At 51.6% G+C, this 23,330-nt stretch overlaps 1 protein-coding gene across 1 annotated transcript; it reads right to left on the bottom strand.

Annotated features, from left to right (window-relative positions):
• Window positions 1-1,018: 1,018 nt before the first annotated feature.
• Window positions 1,019-22,897, bottom strand: LOC123353861 (protein phosphatase 1 regulatory subunit 1A-like). Its single transcript, XM_044995291.1, has 5 exons — window positions 22,808-22,897; window positions 21,493-21,530; window positions 19,219-19,282; window positions 14,258-14,464; window positions 1,019-2,253 (listed from the first exon to the last, which is right to left on the bottom strand). Exons 3-5 carry the CDS (start codon window positions 19,268-19,270, stop codon window positions 2,153-2,155), a joined length of 360 nt encoding a protein of 119 aa, XP_044851226.1. The 5' UTR covers window positions 19,271-19,282; window positions 21,493-21,530; window positions 22,808-22,897; the 3' UTR covers window positions 1,019-2,152.
• Window positions 22,898-23,330: the final 433 nt, after the last annotated feature.

Raw genomic sequence — 23,330 nt, forward strand, 5'->3', positions numbered from 1 at the left:
CTAAATTTTAATAGGGTTCCAAAATTGGACAATGCGGACGGCAAAAGCGTATATCTCATTATGGCAGTTCCTAGACGGCTGCAGGAGCCAGTTAAGGTATATTAGGCAAATAGTGTGGGGACGCTTGTAAACAAGCCATATGTCCAGCATTACCCCCCTGTGACTGTGTGAGTGCTACGCCACAATTGATATTAATAACACAAGTAAAGGTTGGGCTGAACTAGGACAAAAGAAACTGGTTAATGAGGTAGTACAAATTCAGGATGGGATCTGTGCTATAGGTTTTCATAATTTTTTCCATAGCTGGCAACATTTGCCGTACAAGTGATGCTGTATTCTGCATACTTGTTACCAGCAGAATACCAAATAGGAGCCCAGGCCTCTGGCCAACAAGCAAAGGCAGTACTGTCATTGAAATGATCATTCCACATGAACACTTACAAGACTTACTGATTGAGCTGTTCCCCCCAGTGGAACACTTGCAGTTGGATAGACATGATTTGGTGGCGAGAACCAAGGAACCTCTAATACAAATAACTTAATTGATCCAGCAGCAAATGAATGAAATAGAAAATGTACAAAGAGAGGTGGAAAGACTCTGGTGGGCAATTCTGGAGGATGTGACTTTACATCCAGTGGTCCGAACCCTTAGCGTAATCCTAATGGGAGTCCACGCCCTAACAATTGTTATTCTCATGGGAATGTGCTGTTACATGTTATGTCAAACCAAGAAAACTAAGCTACAGTACTGAGTGAAGAAGGGGATGCGAATGTGAATCAGTACCGCTGTGGTAATGAATAATCATTTTAAGGAGTAAGGTGTTAAAGCATATACTTCTAACATATACAGCATATAAACCCCCGTCATATATCACATATAATCATTTATCAGCCACATAGTAATCACAACATATATTCATTTATATATATCCATATATTTATTTTATTTATAAAATTTAGATTTTTTTCTTAACAAAGCCCCAAGTGTGGACTAACAAATACCGGCAAAGGCCATCTCATACCATTCAGTGAAGTCAACAACACACAAGCACAGACCCCACAACTCAGTCGAGGTCCCGAAACTAACATTCCCAGGCCCACCATAAGGGACTAATAATAATTGGATAATAAAATTTGTCTAGCAGTCGTACGAGGGAATGTGCCGACTAAGGGACAGATGGGGCATGAGTGTATGGATGGTAAAATAAGGTAACCACATAATAATGTTTAGCCCACTGGGTTCTCTTTACTCCACGCATTATGATTTTCTGGGATGATGGGAAAACATCCTCCCCATAAAAAGACAAAAAGTGGGGGAATGTAGTAAGATGAGGTCCTGAAAGAAAAGTCCTTGTATCAGAGGCCCGGTCTGAGGCCTAAGGCCTGAGCTAAGGTAATGGTCAAGACTTTGTTGATATAAAACAAAGTTCAGCTCTGAGCCAGAGGCAGACCCTGCTCCCAGAATCTGGCATGAAGTGGGCTGATGCTATAAAAACACACATACCGAAAAGGTTCTGGGCACAAGTGATGTAAAGATGTGCCAGGATGGTACCAGAAAACTCCTGCATGGATTAGACGGTCCAGTGCCAGTCAGCTTCTCCACATCTGCTTTCCATGATCCTGTCCCATAGCTCAGCTCGCTGCAATAGCCGCCCAGCATGTAGAGCAGTGATACATGGACCTCAGCGGCTCAGGAGCTGAATTAGCCATCACCATTATGCTAAAGAGCCACAGTAGGTGAATTGATTGTTTCATTTCCTATAGTACTATTCATATTTAAAAATTATGATGGGAAATATTTCATTTTTTATCTATATCTATTATTCTCACAACAAATAAGTTAGTAGTTTAGTGCAAGTTGATAACTTAATGGGTTAATAACATAGTAAAAGCATCCACATTGGTTAATAACTTAGATCTGGTAATAATTAAATCACCATGTTTCAATAGCGTGTGCTGCAGAGCTGCAGGAGACACATTGAAGAGCTTCTTGCACTTCACGAGTGGTAGTCTGAAAATCACTGCTATAGAGAGATGATAGCTTCTAAGCTGTCCCACGTGGTGCAGGCTGCGTGACACCCCCACCCCTTCCCGTCCCTGTTGTGGATTCCGGGACGCAGCTAGCACTGCTGTTCGCAGATCCAGTGCTCAGTCACGGGGCAGGTGGCATCGTTCCACTTCCCGTCGAAGCAGAGGCTGCCACAGTCCTCCCCTTGCTGCCCAACATTGCTGGGTTCCCCGGACCCCCAGAACCTGAAATGCAAACCGAAGCCCCATGGAATTAGAGGTGGGTATGGAAGTTCTACAAGGGAGGTGGGGTACCAAAAACTTTGGATGGAAGGACCCTGGTGGATGCCAGCTGCTTCATACAGCTCTAGCTGCCTTTAAATGTCACCATCCAAACAGCAGGGATTGGCAGGCCAGGTGGTGGTCGCTGGGTAAGAGGAAGTTGGATGGATGGAAGAACGCAGAGGATGGGTGGCTGCTCATCTCAGCAGAGAGGGCAGTCGGGGCACAAAGAGACCGATGCTTGACTGTGCCTGCACTGCAGAAACATGATTTAGATGGCTCTGCTCCTACAGCAACTCCCACCGGTGGATGCCGTGTATCCCAGCACCCCTGCAAATGCTCCACTTGTTCCTGGCTTACACAGGCTGCCCTGGTGACAATCATCTCCCATCCAATCCCCAGTGTGGCTGGAGTCATAGAAACAGAACAGAGTCCACATGCGAACAGTGTCCCTGGTTCGAAAACCTCCTCCATGCAGGTTGAGTGAAATGAGCCAGCTCCTAGGGGACAGGTCTCCATGTCACCAAGGCCAATGGGCCGTGACTGGTCTGATAGTTTTAGCAGAGAGAGTCAAGGTGGGCATGGACTGATCTACCTACTCAATGCTTGAGGTGGTGCCTGGAGGTCAGGGCCATGGCAGGTTGGTGCTAACCACTGAATAGGGGGAAGCTGGCCCAGCCACTGCTCAAGCCAGAGCTATTCTCAGCTTCATAGAATCATAGAATCTCAGGGTTGGAAGGGACCTCAGGAGGTCATCTAGTCCAACCCCCTGCTCAAAGCAGGACCAAACCCAACTAAATCATCCCAGCCAAGGCTTTGTCAAGCCTGACCTTAAAAACCTCTAAGGAAGGAGATTCCACTACCTCCCTAGGTAACCCATTCCAGTTCTTCACCACCCTACTAGTGAAAAAGTTTTTCCTAATATCCAACCTAAACCTCCCCCTCTGCAACTTGAGACCATTATTCCTTGTTCTGTCATCTTCTACCACTGAGAACAGTCTAGATCCATCCTCTTTGGAACCCCCTTTCTGGTAGTTGAAAGCAGCTATCAAATCCCCCCTCATTCTTCTCTTCTGCAGGCTAAACAATCCCAGTTCCCTCAGCCTCTCCTCATAAGTCATGTGCTCCAGCCCCCTAATCATTTTTGTTGCCCTCCGCTGGACTCCCTCCAATTTATCCACATCCTTCTTGTAGTGTGGGGCCCAAAACTGGACACAGTACTCCAAATGAGGCCTCACCAGTGCTGAGTAGAGGGGGATGATCACATCCCTTGATCTGCTGGAAATGCCCCTACTTATACAACCCAAAATGCCATTAGCCTTCTTGGCAACAAGGGCACACTGTTGACTCATATTCAGCTTTTCGTCCACCGTAACCCCTAGGTCCTTTTCTGCAGAACTGCTACCCAGCCATTCGGTCCCTAGTCTGTAGCAGTGCATGGGATTCTTCCGTCCTAAGTGCAGGACTCTGCACTTGTCCTTGTTGAACCTCATCATATTTCTTTTGGCCCAATCCTCTAATTTGTCTAGGTCCCTCTGTATCCTATCCCTACCCTCCAGCATATCAACCACTCCTCCCAGTTTAGTGTCATCTGCAAACTTGCTAAGGGTGCAGTCCACACCATCCTCCAGATCGTTAATGAAGATATTGAACAAAACCGGCCCCAGCACCGACCCTTGGGGCACTCCACTTGATACTGGCTGCCAGCTAGACATGGAACCATTGATCACTACCCGTAGAGCCCGACCATCTAGCCAGTTTTCTATCCACCTTACTGTCCATTCATCCAGCCCAGACTTCTTTAACTTGCTGGCAAGAATACTGTGGGAGACTGTATCAAAAGCTTTGCTAAAGTCCAGAAATAGCACATCCACTGCTTTCCCCTCATCCACAGAGCCGGTTATCTCATCATAGAAGGCAATTAGGTTAGTCAGGCATGACTTGCCCTTGGTGAATCCATGCTGACTGTTCCTGATCACTTTCCCCTCCTTTAAGTGGTTCAGGATTGATTCCTTGAGGACCTGTTCCATGATTTTTCCAGGGACTGAGGTGAGACTGACTGGCCTGTAGTTCCCTGGATCTTCCTTCTTCCCTTTTTTAAAGATGGGCACTACATTAGCCTTTTTCCAGTCATCTGGGACCTCCCCCGATCGCCATGATTTTTCAAAGATAATGGCCAATGGCTCTGCAATCTCATCGGCCAACTCCTTTAGCACCCTCGGATGCAGCGCATCCGGCCCCATGGACTTGTGCTCGTCCAGCTTTCCTAAATAGCCCCGAACTACTTCTTTCTCCACAGAGAGCTGGTCACCTCCTCCCCATACAGTCACCTCCTCCCCCAAAATAGGCCCAAGGAGCATGAGCACGGGGTTCAACATGGCCTGCTCCAAGGTGCAACCCCTGCCCCCCACAGGACGTTCCCAACGCGGCCTTCCCCAGGGATCTCCACACTGCAGGATGTGCCCGATGTAGCCTGCTCCCAAGATCTTTGCCCTACAGGACGTGCCCAACAGGACGTGCCCGACGTGGCCGGCTCCAGGGATCTTTGCCCTACAGGACGTTCCCAACGCGGCCTGCCCCAGGGATCTTTGCCCTACAGGACGTGCCCAACGTGGCCTTCCCCAGGGATCTCCACGCTGCAGGATGTGCCTGACCGCGGCCTGCCCCAGGGATCTCCACGCTGCAGGACATACCCAACGTGGCCTGTCCCAGGGATCTTTGCCCTACAGAACGTTCCCGACGCAGCCTGCCCCAGGGATCTCCACGCTGCAGGACATACCCGACGTGGCCTGCCCCAGGGATCTCCACGCTGCAGGACATACCCGACGCGGCCTGCCCCAGGGATCTCCACGCTGCAGGACTTACCCAACGTGGCCTGTCCCAGGGATCTTTACCCTACAGGACGTTCCCGACGCGGCCTGCCCCAGGGATCTCCACGCTGCAGGACATACCCAACGCGGCCTGCCCCAGGGATCTTTCCTCTACAGGACGTTCCCGACGCGGCCTGCCCCAGGGATCTCCACGCTGCAGGACATACCCGACGTGGCCTGCCCCAGGGATCTTTCCTCTACAGGACGTTCCCTACGCGGCCTGCCCCTAGGGTGAGCAGATGTCCTGATTTTATAGGAACAGACCTGATTTTTGGATCTTTTTCTTATATAGGCTCCTATTACCCACCACCCCCTGTCCCGATCTTTCAAATTTGTTGTCTGGTCACCCTACCTTCCCCAGGGATCTTTGCCCTATGGGACGTTCCCAATGCAACTTTCCCCAGGGATCTCCACCCTGCAGGACATGCCTGACGTGTCCTGCCCCAGGGATCTTTGCCCTGCAGGACATTGCCTACGGGGCCTGCCCCAGGGGTCTTCGCCCTGCAGGACGTTCCCATCGTGGCCTGCCCCTGGGATCTCCATGCTGCAGGACGTTCCCGACTCAGCCTGCCTTAGCGTGCCACCTCCTTCCCGTGCAGACAGAGGCTGCCACGGAGTCGTGACTGTGTGGCGGTCACTGGGACATGACTTTATGTGGGCTGGACACTGTTCTCATGAGTACCAAGGGATCTGGGCTGCCCTGCACAAAGCTCTTTGAGCTAGACTGCCCCCCTGGTAGGCCCTGATGCCAAGAAATAGGGTCAGGGGCTTGTGCCTCCTCTATCCAGCATAGCCCCTAACATAGGCTATGGAGCCCTTCAGTGCTGCCCTAAGTGGCTCCCTTGTTCCAGGGACCTGATAGGGCTTTTCAGAATGGAAGGGAGGGGGCAGGTCCCCCGTCAGAGCCACTGCAGCCCAGTCCCCCAGCCCAGTGTTCAGAGTCCCCCCTCTAGTGGCTGAGTCATTTAAGAGGATAAAAATCTACTACCACTTCCAACTATTATCCTGTTAGCTGAAATGGGGCTTTTAGTGCTTTAGAATCCCAGGTCCAATCCTCAGTGGTGACCACAGGGGGCCAGGAATGCCAGGACCAAATGCAGGCGGGATGATTTAGGGAAGCTGTCTATGTACAGCTGACATGCAGTGGTGTTGTAGCTGTGTCGGTCCCAGGATATTAGAGAGACAAGGTAGGGGAGGTAATATCTTTTGTTGGACCAGTTTCTGTTGGTAAGAGAGAGAAGCTTTCCAGCCACACAGGGCTTGGCTACACTTACAAATTTGCAGCGCTGCAGCAGGGTGTGAAAACACACCCTCTCCAGCGCTGCAAATTGCGGCGCTGCAAAGCGCCAGTGTGGTCAAAGCCCCAGCGCTGGGAGCGCGGCTCCCAGCACTGTCCGTTATTCCCCACAGGGAGGTGGAGTACGGACAGCGCTGGGAGAGCTCTCTCCCAGCGCTGGCGCTTTGACTACACTTAGCGCTTCAAAGCGCTGCCGCGGCAGCGCTTTGAAGTGTAAAGCCTGGTCTACACTAGGCGTTTAAATCGGTTTTAGGAGCGTAAAACCGATTTAACGCCCAACCCGTCCACACCAAGAGGCCCTTAATATCGATATAAAGGGCTCTTTAAACCGGTTTCTGTACTCCTCCCTAACGAGAGGAGTAGCGCCAATATCGGTATTAACATATCGGATTAGGGTTAGTGTGGCCGCTGATCGACGGTATTGGCCTCCGGGAGCTATCCCACAGTGCACCACTGACCGCTCTGGACTGCAATCTGAACTCGGATGCAGTGGTCAGGTAGACAGGAAAAGCCCCGCGAACTTTTGAATATTTCCTGTTTGCCTAGCGTGGAGCTCCGATCAGCACGGGTGGCGATGCAGTCCGAAATCAAAATAAAAAAAGAGCTCCAGCATGGACCATGCGGACGTGATCGCTGTAAGGGCAGGCAAATCCGTTCTATCAGCGCTCCGTTACAGAAGATGAAATTCAGAATCATTTTTAAAAATTCTCCAGACAGAACCCGGAAGTTCCAAGGGGCGGGGGAGGCTGCGGGAACTATGGGATAGCTAGGGAATAGCTACCCACAGTGCAACGCTCCAGAAACCGACGCTAGCCTCGGACCGCGGACGCACACCACCGAATTAATGTGCTTAGTGTGGCCGCGCGCACTCGATTTTATAAAATCTGTTTTACAAAACCGGTTTATGCAAATTCGGAATAGTCCCGTAGTGTAGACGTACCCTAAGTGTAGCCAAAGCCACAGAGCTCTTCTTCAGGGCTGGGAGTCACAGCTTAAATACAAAGTGGAACAGATTCTTTAGCACAAGGAGTTAACACATATTTCAAGGGCCCATTCAAGGTGAAGTGGCTTGTTAACACCTCTCCAATTGTAGCAGGGAAGGCAGCTGGGGGGGATGGTTAGTGGATTACAGATTGTTGTAATAAGCCATAAATCCAGTGTCTCTTGTCAGTCCATGATTTTTAGTGTCTAGCAAAGTTAGGAATTTAAACTCCCACTCGTCTTTAAACTCATCTTTTGAAGGGGTTGAGCAGGTTTCTTTTGAGGATGAGGACTGAGAAGTAGCATTGCCACCTTTCTAATTGCCTATAACTGGAGTCCCAAGGCCTGTCCCTGCCTCTTCCCCCAGGTCCTGCCCTCTTCGCTTGCTCCTCTCCCTTCCTCCTTGCATTGCTCACTGGATCCTCTTAAGGAGCCTGCATGCAGGTAGGAGGCAGTCACGGTTGATGAGGGGCTGGCGTGGGTTAACCCCCGCCCTGCGGTAACTGGACTTTTAGTTAAGGTGCCATTTAGGGTTGTCAGATCCCCTTTTTGACTGGACTTTCTGGTTGAAAACAGGACACCTGGCATCCCTAAATGGCACCTGGACACAGAAGCCCACAACCGGAGTGTCTGGGTTCATCCACAGGTGACAGGATGTTCTTGTCTTTTATCATTTTCCTGTGTGAGTTCATTGGAGAGCACAGTGATTGTCTGGTTACACCCATGTCATTGTTACTGTGGCATTTAGTGCACGGGATGAGGTGCCCCACATGTTATGATCGCCTTCTATGATGTTATGATTGCCTTTAGGAAGAAAGTCTCAGAGGGGTAGCCGTGTTAGTCTGGATCTGTAAAAAGCGACAAAGAGTCCTGTGGCACCTTATAGACTAACAGATGTATTGGAGCATGAGCTTTCATGGGTGAATACCCACTTCGTCAGACGCATGTGGTGGAAATTTCCAGAGGCAGGTATAAATATGCAGGCAAGAATCAGTCTAGAGATAACGAGGTTAGTTCAATCAGGGAGGATGAGGCCCTCTTCTAGCAGTTGAGATGTGAACACCAAGGGAGGAGAAACTGCTTTTGTAGTTGGCTAGCCATTCACAGTCATTCGAGTGAGGAAAAAGATCTTGGAGTCATCGTGGATAGTTCTCTGAAGATGTCCACTCAGTGTGCAGAGGCGGTCAAAAAGCAAACAGGATGTTAGGAATCATTAAAAAGGGATAGAGAATAAGACTGAGAATATATTATTGCCCTTATATAAATCCATGGTACGCCCACATCTCGAATACTGTGTACAGATGTGGTCTCCTCACCTCAAAAAAGATATTCTAGCACTAGAAAAGGTTCAGAAAAGGGCAACTAAAATGATTAGGGGTCCCATACAAGGAAAGATTAAAGAGGCTAGGACTCTTCAGCTTGGAAAAGAGAAGACTAAGGGGGGATATGATAGAGGTATATAAAATCATGAGTGATGTTGAGAAAGTGGATAAGGAAAAGTTATTTACTTATTCCCATAATACAAGAACTAGGGGTCACCAAATGAAATTAATAGGCAGCAGGTTTAAAACAAATAAAAGGAAGTTCTTCTTCAAACAGCACACAGTCAACTTGTGGAACTCCTTACCTGAGGAGGTTGTGAAGGCTAGGACTATAAAAGTGTTTAAAAGGGAACTGGATAAATTCATGGTGGCTAAATCCATAAATGGCTATTAGCCAGGATGGGTAAGAATGGTGCCCCTAGCCTCTGTTCGTCAGAGGATGGAGATGGATGGCAGGAGAGAGATCACTTGATCATTGCCTGTTAGGTTCACTCCCTCTGGGGCACCTGGCATTGGCCGCTGTTAGTAGACAGATACTGGGGTAGATGGACCTTTGGTCTGACCCGGTACAGCTGTTCTTATGTTCTTATGTTTAATCCTGAGCTGATAGTGTCAAATTTGCAAATGAACTGAAGTTCAGCAGTTTCCCTTTGGAGTCTGGTCCTGAAGCTTTTTTGCAGCAGGATGGCTATCTTTAAATCTGCTATTGTGTGTCCAGGAAGGTCGAAGTGTTCTCCTACAGGTTTTTGTATATTGCCATTCCTAATATCTAACTAGGTCCACTTTCTAGACACCACGGTACAAATAAGTGACGGTCAGGTTAACACCACCCTATACCGAAAACCCACCGACCGCTATGCCTACCTTCATGCCTCCAGCTTCCATCCCAGACACACCACACAATCTATTGTCTACAGCCAAGCACTAAGGTATAACCGCAATTGCTCCAACCCCTCAGACAGAGACCAACACCTACAAGATCTTCACCAAGCATTCTCAAAACTACGATACTCGTGCGAGGAAATAAGGAAACAAATCAACAGAGCCAGACGTGTACCCAGAAGCCTCCTGCTGCAAGACAAGCCCAAGAAAGAAACCAACAGGACTCCACTGGCCATCACCTACAGTCCTCAGCTAAAACCTCTCCAATGCATCATCAGTGATCTACAACCCATCCTGGACAACGATCCCTCACTTTCACAGGCCTTGGGAGGCAGGCCAGTCCTCACCCACAGACAACCCGCCAACCTTAAGCATATTCTCACCAGCAACCACACACCGCACCATAGTCACTCTAACTCAGGAACCGATCCATGCAACAAACCTCGATGCCAACTCTGCCCACATATCTACACCAGCGACACCATCACAGAACCTAACCAGATCAGCCACAACATCACTGGTTCATTCACTTGCACGTCCATCAATGTTATATATGCCATCATGTGCCAGCAATGCCTGGACAATCCCTACGTAAAAGGATAAATGGACACAAGTCAGACTCTAAGCTGATGGGAGAGAGCTCTTCTATTGTCTTAATTACTCCACCTCCCACAAGAGGCGGTAGCTCTGTCGGCAGGAGAAGCTCTCCCACCAACATAGCAGTGTCTACCCTGGCTCTTAGGTCGTTGTAACTTATGTTGCTCAGGGATGTGGATTATTCCAAAGTTATATTGAAGAAATTTGTAGTGTAGACAAAGTGTGGTGATCTGTGGGTTTTTTGTATATAGTTGCCTGTAGGGTTCCATTGCTGAAGCAGAGCGTGATATCCAGGAAGTTGATACTGGTGTGAGAGTTTTCTAGAGAGAGTTTAATGGATGGATGGTGGTTGTTGAAATTGTGGTGGAAATCTATGAGCGAGTTTAGGTCACCTGTCTAGAGTATGAAAATATCATCGCTGTGTATCGGGTATATCATTAGTTTTGTGGTGTATTTAAAACTGCCTTCCCCAAACAAGGACACTCCATCAAAGAAGTAGATCACATCCTGGAATGGGCCGCCCAGATACCCTAAAGAGCATATGGAAATAAAACTCCCTCCATCCACACAGCCCTAGCTGTCACCTCCCATCCCACACTAGAACCCGTTTGGGGCATCATTAAAAAATTACAGCCCATACTTGATGGGGAACATGTCCTGAAAGAAATCTTTCCTGAATGCCTTCTTCTGGCCTTCACACACCCCCGCCCTCACCCCCAGCCTCTCCCAGCTCATCATCAGAAGCAAGAAGACCAGGACCCACCAATTCAAAGTGGCACCAGACCCTGCCCGAACAACAGTTGCAAAACCTTAGACATATCTTCACTGCTATTATGATCAATACCCGCCACAACACACATTTCAAGATCCAGGAGTCCCAGAACATGCCTATCAGAACATGTGGGGCACCTCATCCAGTGCACTAAATGCCACAGTAATAACGATGCAGGTGTAACCAGACAATCACTGCGCTCTCGAACAAACTCACACAGGAAAATGATGAAAGAGAAAAACAGCACATCACCTCAGGGTGAGCACTTTGCACAAAACGATCACTCTATACCTGATCAACCCTCATCCTCCAAGGAAATCTCAACAACCCCTTCAAAAGATGAACCTGGGAGCTTAAATTCATAACTTTGCTAGACACTAAATACCATGGACTGAAGAGAGACACTGGATTTATGGCTTATTACAACAATCTGTAGCCCACTAACAACCCCCTCACCCAAGCTGCCTCCCCCCTGTCCTTCCCCCCCATGACTTCCCCCCATGTCACTTCACCTTGAATAATCCCTTGAAATATGTTTTTACTTTCACTAAACAATCTGTTCCATCTTGTATTTAGCTGTGACACTCTGGGCACGTTTCCCAGCCCTGAAGAAGAGCTCTGTGCAGCTCGAAAGCTTCTCTCTCACCAACAGAAGTTGGTGCAATAAAATCATTTACCTCCCCCACCTTGTCTCTCTGTGCACAGCTTATGAATTCTGTTTGATTTTGGAAACTTTATGAGTATCTGTTACACGCTGCAGACTCCACTTTGAATGTTGGGTGTCCGTGGCGCCACTTGTCTCCATATGGAGCTAAAATGCACAGGAGCTGACTGGAGAAATTCATGTCCTGGCACAGGGCTAACAAAGGAGGGTCGTTAAACTTTGATGATTTTCTGTTCAAATGGAGCGCCTGTGAACAAGGAGATGGCTGCTGCCCAAGGCGCACCAGATGAGGCTGATTGGGAGGTCACATGACAAAGGGGGCCAGGGGTTATAAGAGAAAAGGTCTCTCACTGGCCATTTGAGACAAGAAGCAGAAGGAAGCTGGCTGCAGGAATAAGAGAAGACTTCATGCTCTGGAGGAGAAGCCATGTGCAGAAGGAGGTATTTGTGCTCCTTAGAGAACTCCAGAGAATGCTCCACAATGGTGAGGAAAGTGAGGCAGGGAAATGCATCCAGATGTGTTGTTAATTTGTCTAGCTCTGGGTAATTTTTGTGCTATGTACAGTAAAGAAAAATTGGATTTAGACTCCTCTGCAAAGCTCGTGTGTCTGTTTGTTTCCCCATCACAAGTCCTTGAAGCATGTGGGCCCCTGGGGACAATGAAATGACTAATGGACATGCTGCCATAGAGCAATTATGCCATGATGGGGTAGGCATGCTGTTGATGGAAGAGTAGATAGGGAAGGATAGACAGAGAGAGAAAAAGAGCCCTGTGCAGATCTCAAAGTCCTTTGAAGATATTCGCTTTCAGCCCCATGTCAATCAGGGAGTGATTATCTCCCTGCAATACTGAAGGGGCAGCTGAGGCACGGAGAGGGGATGATACCTGCTCAAAGTCACACAGAGCCAGGGGTAGAACCCAGGTGTTCTGTCTCCCACTCCAGCAGCATCCCCTCTGCCCCAGAAACTGCAGGAGAGTCTGTGGTGTCTGTGTATCTGTCCTGCACTTAGGCAAAGCAGCACAAATCAGAAAGCGAGTGAGAAGCTGGGGAACCGGTTCTTGTTTGGCTGCATCAGTTGCTCTGGAGTCAGTGATGTGTGTGTGTCCTTTGCAGGCTGCTGGGAGGGGGACAGAATTTCATGGTAAATATTTGATGAGGGTTTTGGAGGAATTTGTTAAAGGGCTGCTCCAGTGCATCAGGCCAGGAAGAGATTAAAGCATTTCCCCCGGCTGCATCATGGCTCCTTGGAGCATCCAGAGCCCCAGCTGCTCTCCCGTGCGCTCGCCAATAGCGCTGATCTGGGCAAGTCATTGCTGAGCCTCTTGCCTTGTGAGAGGCAAGGTCCATCTGGGTCCATCGCTCGGCCTGTTCAGTGGCTGGTGGCATCGATGGGTAGCTGCAGCTTCTCCCTGTGAGCACTAGAGCCCAATGTTCCCATGGCTGCTGCAGAGCCTTTCTCTTCGCCATCGGACCCAAGGCCTTTGCCTTCCACCTCATTCCCACAGCCTCTCGAAGACATGGGGGGGGGGGGGGCGGGGAAGCAGGACACACTGAAGGTGGCAGGAGGAGCATGGAAGTGGGGGGCACCATGGGGAGAGGGTAGCATGAGGCAGGGGGCAGAGAAAAGGGGGGTTGCCCCACATGGCACCAGTGCGGGGCACAAGGAGGTTGGGGCTTGTGGGTCAGAGCTAAGGTTATTACTGAGATATGTCATGTGAATTTCCACACCTAAAGCCCTGCTGCTAAGCGAAAGCTGTTGTCAGGGTAACAGGCACTATGTTTCCACTCCCTCAGCTGCTCCTTTGCAGGCTTTGAGGGCTCAGCCTGGCTGAATATTGTGTGCTTTGCATGTGGGCTTTATGAGGGTATTTATGGTAAATGCCTCCTTGCAGTACAGGATGGGAGGTTTCCAATTCTAGGGTCAGGGGGGCAGGGATGGTCCCAGCTGAACTGAGCTCATGGGCGGGGCTGACGGGGGTATCTCCTGGGGAGGTAAAACCCTCTCGTGCCGAAGGTCCCCTCCTGTACCCTGGGGCGGATAATCCTGCCCATCTCCCCAGGGGGCTGGGAGGGTAAATGCATAAAGAGGCACCTCGATACCATGGTGATGTACCTGAGACAGAGAGGGACATGCAGGCCCAGGGACACAAAGCAAATCACCCACGGGCCCAAACTTCCTGGGAGCTGGGAGCAGACATGGGATAGAGCAGCCAGGCTGGGCTCCTCCCCAAACTCCCCACAGCTGGAGGCTGCCGCCTGCCCCAGAGTCTGGAGGAGCCTGGGTTGAGCTCGGAGGCCGGATGAGCTGCAGGTTTTGCCTCGGGGCTCAGCTCCTGCTGACCTGCTTGTGGCAGTGGCACTGACACCAGCGTGTGCGCAGCAGGCTGCGTGTTACACGTGCCGGGCTCTGGTGCGAGTGAGGCACAGGCACTAGGTGCCAGACAATGGAGAAGGGGGGGAACGGGCCTGGCGCAGAGCAGGGCACACAGAGGGGGCAGGTGCCCAGGGATGGACTCTGTCCAACCGAGGACATCACTGGGGACACCCTAATATCTTTCCTGCGTGTCCATGTTATACTCACTCCCGTCTGGTCCAGCATGGTTACCCTCCTGAGACTCCAGCCTGGTCTTGGCCTGGGCAAGGGGGCAGGTTCCCCTGGGGCTGTGGCTGGGGTCTGTGTTACCGTGGTGGCAGCACCCAGGGCTGTGTGGCTCCTGGCTCCCCATGCTGGCATCCTCCTCCTCCGCCTGCTGCTTGCACAGGTGGTGCTCCACCATCATCTGGAGCTCTGCAGGAGAGAGAAAGGCCGGGGATGAGCAACGCATGGGGGCTTGGGGCTAAAGGGGGAACTCCTGGCCCACGTGGGTAATCAGACATGTGGACACATGCCCAGTGTCTCTACAATGCGGGGCACAGTACATCCAGCGCTGGGTCACCCCAGGTCAGACCTGATCCTGATAGCCCCCAGGCCTGCCCCCAGTGCTAAGCCACCCTGGTTAGAGCCGGTGCTGATCAGTCTGGGCCTGTCTCCAGCACTGAGTCACTCTTTGCCCATTCCCAGTGCTGATCCTCTCCCGCCCGGTGCCCGTCCCTGGCACTGAGTTGCCCCGGGTCAGACCTGGTGCGGATCCCCTGGTGGTGACTGGGTGTGAGCAGGGTGAGATGACAAGATGGTTTTAACCCCTATGTCCTGTCTATCAGGACGGTGGCAGTAGCTCCGTGGTCCATGAGTCTAGGCCCCCGTGCCCCTGAACACGTACAGGGTCAGCCAGCCCAGCGCAGCCCAGCAGAGGGAGGGACGCAGCAGGGTGAGGCCAGTGCACAGCCAGGTTCTCCGCGGAGGGGAAGATGAGAGGGACAGGGCATGAGGTGGAGAGAGGCAATGAGCTGTGGAAAAGGTTCTTGTGCCAACAATGGCTGGGCCCTGCCAAGGGACAGAGGAGGCCGATTCCCGGTGATGGGAGGGCAGGCAGTAGAGAGAGATGACTGCTGAAAAGTGACTGAGCTTCTTTTCTTATACTGCTAGCAACACAATTATTCATTTAAAAATAACTCCACAGACATGTTAGCTGCTGCATCATCAACCGTGGAGTGGAACTGGGACACACCGTCAAGCCACATGGCTACTCAGTTTAGCAACCCAGTGTGCTTAATCAGTGTTCAAAATGGATCCAAGCCCAGCTCACAGCTCCAGACACCTCAAGCTGGAGGCGATGGGCGATGCCCCAGATACCCACACCCACAGCCACTTCCCAGACCTTCAAGTGACCCCGTCTTTAGAATGGGGGAAGGCACACTGGCCTGTGAGCACAATAGCAGCCTGCAGAGAAATGGGCAGGACTCCCCTGCATTATATAACCAACTGCTCGCTGGCTGGTAAGTGTCAGGAGGGGAATGGGACTGTTCTTTCCCTGTAAAAGCAGCAAAGAATCCTGTGGCACTTTATAGACTAACAGACGTTTTGCAGCATGAGCTTTCGTGGGTGAATACCCACTTCTTCGGATGCAAGTGGTGGAAATTTCCAGGGGCAGGTTTATATATGCAAGCAAGAAGCAAGCTAGAGATAACGAGGTTAGTTCAATCAGGGAGGAGGAGGCCCTGTTCTAGCAGTTGAGTGAAAACCAAGAGAGGAGAAACTGGTTCTGTAGTTGGCAAGCCATTCACAGTCTTTGTTTAATCCTGAGCTGATGGTGTCAAATTTGCAGATGAACTGGAGCTCAGCAGTTTCTCCTTGAAGTCTGGTCCTGAAGTTTTTTTGCTGCAGGATGGCCACCTTAAGATCTGCTATTGTGTGGCCAGGGAGGTTGAAGTGTTCTCCTACAGGTTTTTGTATATTGCCATTCCTAATATCTGATTTGTGTCCATTTATCCTTTTCCTTAGAGACTGTCCAGTTTGGTCGATGTACATAGCAGAGGGGCATTGCTGGCATATGATGGCACATATTACATTGGTGGACGTGCAGGTGAATGAACCGGTGATGGTGTGGCTGATCTGGTTAGGTCCTGTGATGGTGCCGCTGGTGTAGATATGTGGGCAGAGTTGGCATCGAGGTTTGTTGCATGGATTGGTTCCTGAGCTAGAGTTACTATGGTGCGGTGTGCAGTTACTGGTGAGAATATGCTTCAGGTTGGCAGGTTGTCTGTGGGCGAGGACTGGCCTGCCACCCAAGGCCTGTGAAAGTGTGGGATCATTCTCCAGGATGGGTTGTATATCCCTGATGATGCGCTGGAGGGGTTTTAGCTGGGGACTGTATGTGATGGCCAGTGGAGTCCTGTTGGTTTCTTTCTTGGGTTTGTCTTCCAGTAGGAGGCTTCTGGGTACACGTCTGGCTCTGTTGATCTGTCTCCTTATTTCCTCGTGCGGGTACTGTAGTTTTGAGAATGCTTGGTAGAGATTTTGTAGGTGTTGGTCTCTGTCTGTGGGGTTAGAGCAGATGCGGTTGTACCTCAGTGCTTGGCTGTAGACAATGGATCTTGTGGTGTGCCTGGGATGGAAGCTGGAGGCATGAAGGTAGGCATAGCGGTCGGTAGGTTTTCGGTATAGGGTGGTGTTAATGTGACCATCAATTATTTGCACCGTAGTGTCTAGGAAGTGGACCTCCCGTGTAGATTGGTCCAGGCTGAGGTTCATGGTGGGGTGAAGCTGTGGAAATCGTGGTGGAATTTTTCCAGAGTCTCCTTCCCATGGGTCCAGATGATGAAGATGTCATCAATGTAGCATAGGTAGAGAAGGGGCGTGAGTGGACGGGAGCTGAGGAAGCGTTGTTCCAGGTCAGCCATAAAAATATTGGCATATTGTGGGGCCATGCGGGTGCCCATAGCGGTGCCACTGATCTGGAGATATATATTGTCATCAAATTTGAAATAGTTGTGTCTGAGGATAAAGGCACAGAGCTCAGCAACCAGTTGTGCTGTGGCATCATCAGGGATACTGTTCCTGACAGCTTGTATTCCATCAGCGTGTGGGATGTTGGTGTAGAGAGCCTCTACATCCATGGTGGCCAGGATGGTGTTTTCTGGAAGGTCACCAATGCATTGTAGTTTCCTCAGGAAATCAGTGGTGTCACGGAGATAGCTGGGAGTGCTGGTGGCATAGGGTCTGAGTAAAGAGTCCACATATCCAGACAGTCCTTCAGTGAGAGTTCCAATGCCCGAGATGATGGGGCGTCCAGGATTTCCAGGTTTGTGGATTTTGGGCAGTAGATAGAATAGCCCTGGTCGGGGCTCTAAGGGTATATTGATTTGTTCCGGTGTTAGTGTAGGGAGTGTCCTGAGTAGATGGTTCAGTTTCTTAGTGTATTCCTCAGTGGGATCTGAGGGAAGTGGCCTGTAGAATTTGGTGTTGGAGAGTTGTCTGGCAGCCTCCTTTTGGTAGTCAGACCTGTTCATGATGACAACAGCACCTCCTTTATCAGCCTCTTTGATTATAATGTCAGGATGGTTTCTGAGGCTGTGGATGGCATTGCGTTCTGCACGACTTAGGTTATGAGGCAAGCGATGTTGTTTTTCCACAATTTCTGCCTGTGCACGTCGGCGGAAGCATTCAATGTATAGGTCCAGACTGTCATTTCGACCCTCAGGAGGAGTCCATGTGGAGTTCTTCTTTTTGTGCTGTTGCTGGGAGGGTAACTGTGTATCAGTGCGCTGTTCAGTGTTGTCCTGAAAGTATTCTTTGAGTCGGAGACGGTGAAAGTAGGCTTCCAGATCGCCGCAGAACTGTATCATGTTGGTGGGGGTGGCAGGGCAGAAAGAGAGTCCCCGAGATAGGACAGACGTTTCTTCTGGGCTGAGTGTGTGGTTGGATAGATTGACGATATTGCTGGGTGGGTTAGAGTGACCACGGTTGTGGCCCCATGTGGCAGGTAGGAGTTTAGACAGCTTACAGTCCTTTTTCCTTTGTAGAGAGGTGAAGTGAGTGATGTAGATCTCCTGTCTTATTTTAGTGAAGTCCGTTCGTATGGAAGTTTGGTTATTAATGAGAGTCTCCAGGTTGGAGAGCTCTTTTTTGATGTTTTCCTGTTTGCTGTATAGGAGGCTGATCAGGTGGTTCCTCAGTTTCTTTGATAGAGTATGGCATAATCTCTCACTGTGGTCTGTGTAGTATGTAGATAGCAGTGGATTTTTTACCTTTAGTCCATTTGGTATGATGTCCATCCGTTTGCATTTGGAAAGGAAGATGATGTCTGTCTGTATTTGTGCAAGTTTCTTCATGAGGTTGATGGATTTCCACTCCATACGGCTAAATGCAGTGCCTTGCATGGTGTCAAGTATCAGAGGGGTAGCCGTGTTAGTCTGGATCTGTAAAAGCAGCAAAGAATCCTGTGGCACTTTATAGACTAACAGACGTTTTGCAGCATGAGCTTTCGTGGGTGAATACTGAGCTCCAGTTCATCTGCAAATTTGACACCATCAGCTCAGAATTAAACAAAGACTGTGAATGGCTTGCCAACTACAGAACCAGTTTCTCCTCTCTTGGTTTTCACTCAACTGCTAGAACAGGGCCTCCTCCTCCCTGATTGAACTAACCTCGTTATCTCTAGCTTGCTTCTTGCTTGCATATATAAACCTGCCCCTGGAAATTTCCACCACTTGCATCCGAAGAAGTGGGTATTCACCCACGAAAGCTCATGCTGCAAAACGTCTGTTAGTCTATAAAGTGCCACAGGATTCTTTGCTGCTTTTACAGATCCAGACTAACACGGCTACCCCTCTGATACTTCTTTCCCTGTGTGCAGAATGAATACAAGCCAGCGCCTATCCTCTGCTCCCCCAGTTCAGAGGGTCTCTCCAGAGGCCCCTACTGCCAGATGTTGGCAGGCATGAACACGGGACAAGACTGGGGGAGGACAAAGGGGGCAGTTGGCAGGGAAATGGAGCAAGGCTCAGAGGGAGAGGGAGGGAATGTGAGATGGAAGACGGGGTGGATGAAGGAAGCATGAGAGGACAGAAGCATTTCCCAGAGAGAACCAGGCGTGAGATGTGCCCGCTGCATGTCCTCGTGCCTCCCAACAGCAGCGTGAAGCGGAGGTAGTGCCACAGTACCTTTCATGGTGGGGGTCGTGCGGGGGACCTTCTTCCTTTGTCTGGGTGACATGGACAGACCCGGCTGCAAAGAGAGGGAAGGCCAGGTCACAACAGGATACTGCACGGCACTAGAGCAACCAGAGCTGGAGGCGCCAGCAGCTGCGTTGGTAGTTCGCTGGGGAGTGGGGCTGGCATCCAGCAGGCACAGAACAGGGCACACTGTCCCCCGCTCCCCACAACACAGGTCCCAGGGTCATGGGTGGCAAGTTTGTAGAAATTTTGGTGGTGCCCAGAACCCGCCCCCCCAACTCCGGCCCCCCAAACTCTGCCCTCACCTGTCTAAGGCTCTGGGAGGGTTTGGGGGGGGAGGTCTGGGGTGCAGGTCCTGGGCTGGGGATTAGGGTGCAGGAGGGGTGCAGGGTGCAGGCTTTGGGATGGAGTTTGGGTGCTGGGTGCAGGCTCCGGCCTGGGCAGGGGGTGGGTGTGCAGGAGGGGGTGAGGGGTGCAGGCTTTGGGACAGAGTTTGGGTGCAGGCTCTGGGCTGGGGGTGGGGGTGTAGGAAGGGGTGAGGGGTGCAGGCTCTGGGAGGGAGTTTGGGGGTGGGAAGGGGTGTGTGGGAAAGGGGAGGTGGTGCACAATCTGGGAGGGGGGCATGCTCTGGGAGGGAGTTTGGGGATAGGAGGGAGTGCAGGGGTGAGGGCTGTGGGGCTGAGGATGAGGGGTTCATGCTGCGGGGGGCTCAGAGCTGGGGCATAGGATCAGGGTGCGGGGGGATGAGGGTTGGGGCTGAGGATGAGGGGTTCATGCTGCGGGGGGGGGGCTCAGGGCTGGGGCAGAGGATCAGGGTGCAGGGGGATGAGGGCTCTGGCTGGGGATGAGGGTTTGGGGCATTGGAAAGGCTCAGGGCTAGGGCAGACGGGCAGGGTAAGGGCAGCCTGCCCTGCCAATAGTGAATGGTGGGCGCTAGGACCCTGGGGCAGAAGACAGCTGTTCTGCTGGGAGCCGCCCTACTCTGGCAGCAGAAGCAGGCAGGAGAGGGGCTTGCAGGGACGCGGGGGGGGGGGGAGGGGGACACGCAGGGGGAGGGGTGGCAGGCGGGGACTGGGACCTGCTCCAGGTAGGGATGCGGCGGGGCGGGGGGAGACCCGCGGGGGCCGGGGCCCGATCCAGGCAGGGCCGGGGGAAGAGACCCAGCTCCAAATATTGCTGGAGCAGGGCACCCGGCCCTGAATATTCCTGGTGCTCGAGCATCACAAACATATATAACCTGCCGCCTATGCCCAGGTGCTTTTGGTCAGGATGGAGCAATGCCTGCTGCTGGGACCTGCCCACATTCTCATGTTCAGCCTGGGAGGGTGACACAGGGAGAGGGGTGTGCGGGCAGTGAGGTCTCACCACCTGGATCCCAATGGAGCAATGACCAGCTGGCAGCCCTGCTATAGCTAAGGGGCCCCAGACATCGGCTGATTACAATGAATCAAGTGCAGCGCTGGTATCCTGTACGTCCCCCTCCTCCACCCCCAAGTGCATCCCCAGACACCTCACAACCCGCTGGACACAGAGGTGCACATGCACTCTCACTCCCCCCCCCCCCTTTGGAAGAGCTTTGGTGAGGGAGCCTGTGGAGTGGCTAGGAGGGCTGGGGGCTGCCTGCAGATGGGACTGGGGGCTGATGAGGACACCTCCTGGGTGTGGCTCATTTTACAGTCACAGCTGGGACATATGGGGGACTGGTTACAGATTTCATATAAATCCTTCCTGGAGCTCAGAGAGAACCGAGATTCCTTCCTGACAGCCGTGCACACAGTCTGTCTGCTTCCACGGCCCTCACCCATCCACAGCCCCCACCCGCCCACCCCCGCACAGCTAGGCACGTGCACATTCACACACCACACACAGACTCCCAGACTTCCTTTACCCCTGCCCCTGCACCCCCACACAGTCTCTCCTGCCTGCTAGCTCAGGTCTGGAGTCACCCGGGGGAGCCGGGTCCTGGGAGTAGCCCAGTGGCCTCTCCTTGTCTGCACTCTCTACACCACTGTTCTCCAAGAATGGCAGGCTTTTGGCTCGCTGGGCCCAGGGATCAGGCTAGGCTGAGCCGATTCACAGAACCGCTCTGCCCTGCTGCTCTGGGCTGACCAGGAACATGAGACTCAGGCATGTTCCTGCTAGGAAATGCAAGGCATGCAGGAGTCCTACCGCAATGGGCTCCCCTGACAGGCGCCCGTGTGCAGGCCTGCCAGCCCCTTCCAAACCACCAGAGGAGGGTTCGTGAGACAAGGAGGCACCTACCTTCAGCAATGGGTTGGGGAGCCGGTCCTCGTCGATTTCTGTGGGGTGGAGGAGATATGGAAATGGGGAGAAAAGGAATGTGGGGGGAGAAAAGGAGCAACAGGTTAATAGAGAGAAGACTCCAGGAGCTGATCATACCCATGTGGATGCTCAGGGGCAGATCCAGCCCTGGTAGGGTGACCAGATGTCCCAATTTTATAGGGACAGTCCTGATTTTTGGGTCTTTTTTTTAATATAGGCTCCTATTACCCCTCACCCCCGTCCTGATTTTTCACATTTGCTGTCTGGTTACCCTGAGGATCAGCAGCAGCTGCTTTATAACACTGCATTCAAACCATTAACCCTCTCCCTATACAAATAATAGAATATTAGGGTTGGAAGGGACCTCAGGAGATCATTTAGTCCACCCTTCTGCTCAAAGCAGGACAAATCCCCAGATTTTTACCCCAGTTCCCTAAATGGCCCCCTCAAGAATTGAACTTACAAGCCTGGGTTTAGCAGGCCAAGGCTCAAACCACTGAGCTATCCCTCCTCCTGTACAAAATCCTTTGTATTTCCATAGTGTCCCCAGCTGGGGCTCTCAAAACACTGCAGAACCATGGATTAACTTCATCACAGCATCCCAGTGAGAGAGGGGGAAGGTCAGGGGGCTCAACCCTGGGTCTACAGAGGGGGAAATAGCTGGGCTATTTGCTCAGATATTCTTCCTGCCCCATCAAGCAGCCAGAGGCTGGGCCCTACTGACCATGCCTCCCATGTGTCATTCCCACCACTGCAAAGTGGGTGCAAAACACCACCCATTCACCATGGCAGCACTTTGTGCCCACCTAGAATCATAGAATCATAGAATTGTAGAATATCAGGGTTGCAAGAGACCTCAGGAGGTCATCTAGTCCAACCCCCTGCTCAAAGCAGGACCAACCCCAACTAAATCATCCCAGCCAGGGCTTTGTCAAGCCTGACCTTAAAAACCTCTAAGAATGGAGATTCCACCACCTCCCTGGGTAACCCACTCCAGTGCTTCACCATCCTCCTAGTGAAATAGTGTTTCCTAATATCCAACCTAGACCTCCCCCACTGCAACTTGAGACCATTGCTCCTTGTTCTGTCATCTGCCACCATTGAGAACTGGGCTGGGCAGCAGCGGGTCATGTCCTGGCTGGGAGTCTCAATTTATTGCTGGTGAATGCACTGGCTCAGTCCCAGGGAGCATGCTGGCTCCTAGCACCCAGCAATGGAGTCTCTGTGCCAGGGCACCACAGCCCATGCTAGCGTGGGACACACAGCACAGCAGGCCTGATGCTGCCCGACTCACCCTGGCCCACACTGAGGCAGCTCCAGTTGCTGATGATTTGCAGCAGCGTTGCTGAGATCAGGATCAGGCCCAGCCTACTCGGTTTCTTTGTTCCCCATTTTTCCCTGGTGAGGTGGGCTTTGTCAGAGCCTGTAGAGCTGAGTCCTTGCTGGGCAGCCTGGGTTAGTGACCCCCTCTCCTCCCAGGCACAGGAACAGGGTGGGGACAGCATGAGCCTCCCAGAGCATGTGTGTGTGGGGGGGGCTCTCTTTGTACAGAGTGCCTATGGAATGGGTGGTCTGTGTGGGGTGTGTACAGTGTGTGGGGAGAGCATGTATCTGCACAGCAGGGGAGGGTGCGTATGTGTGAGATTCCATGGGCTCTCTGCCTCTGTCTCTCCACCTCCCGCCAGGACCAAGCTGGGATGCTGTCGCCATGACAATTTCTGATCCAACAGACTAAAAAAATCCCCCAGTTTTAAAACACTTTCCCACTCAGCAATGGGTATCCGACCCATAGCATCTCGGTTGCCTGGGAAACAAAG

Source organism: Mauremys mutica, chromosome 20 (assembly GCF_020497125.1).
Source record: "Mauremys mutica isolate MM-2020 ecotype Southern chromosome 20, ASM2049712v1, whole genome shotgun sequence".
NCBI lineage: Eukaryota > Metazoa > Chordata > Testudines > Geoemydidae > Mauremys > Mauremys mutica.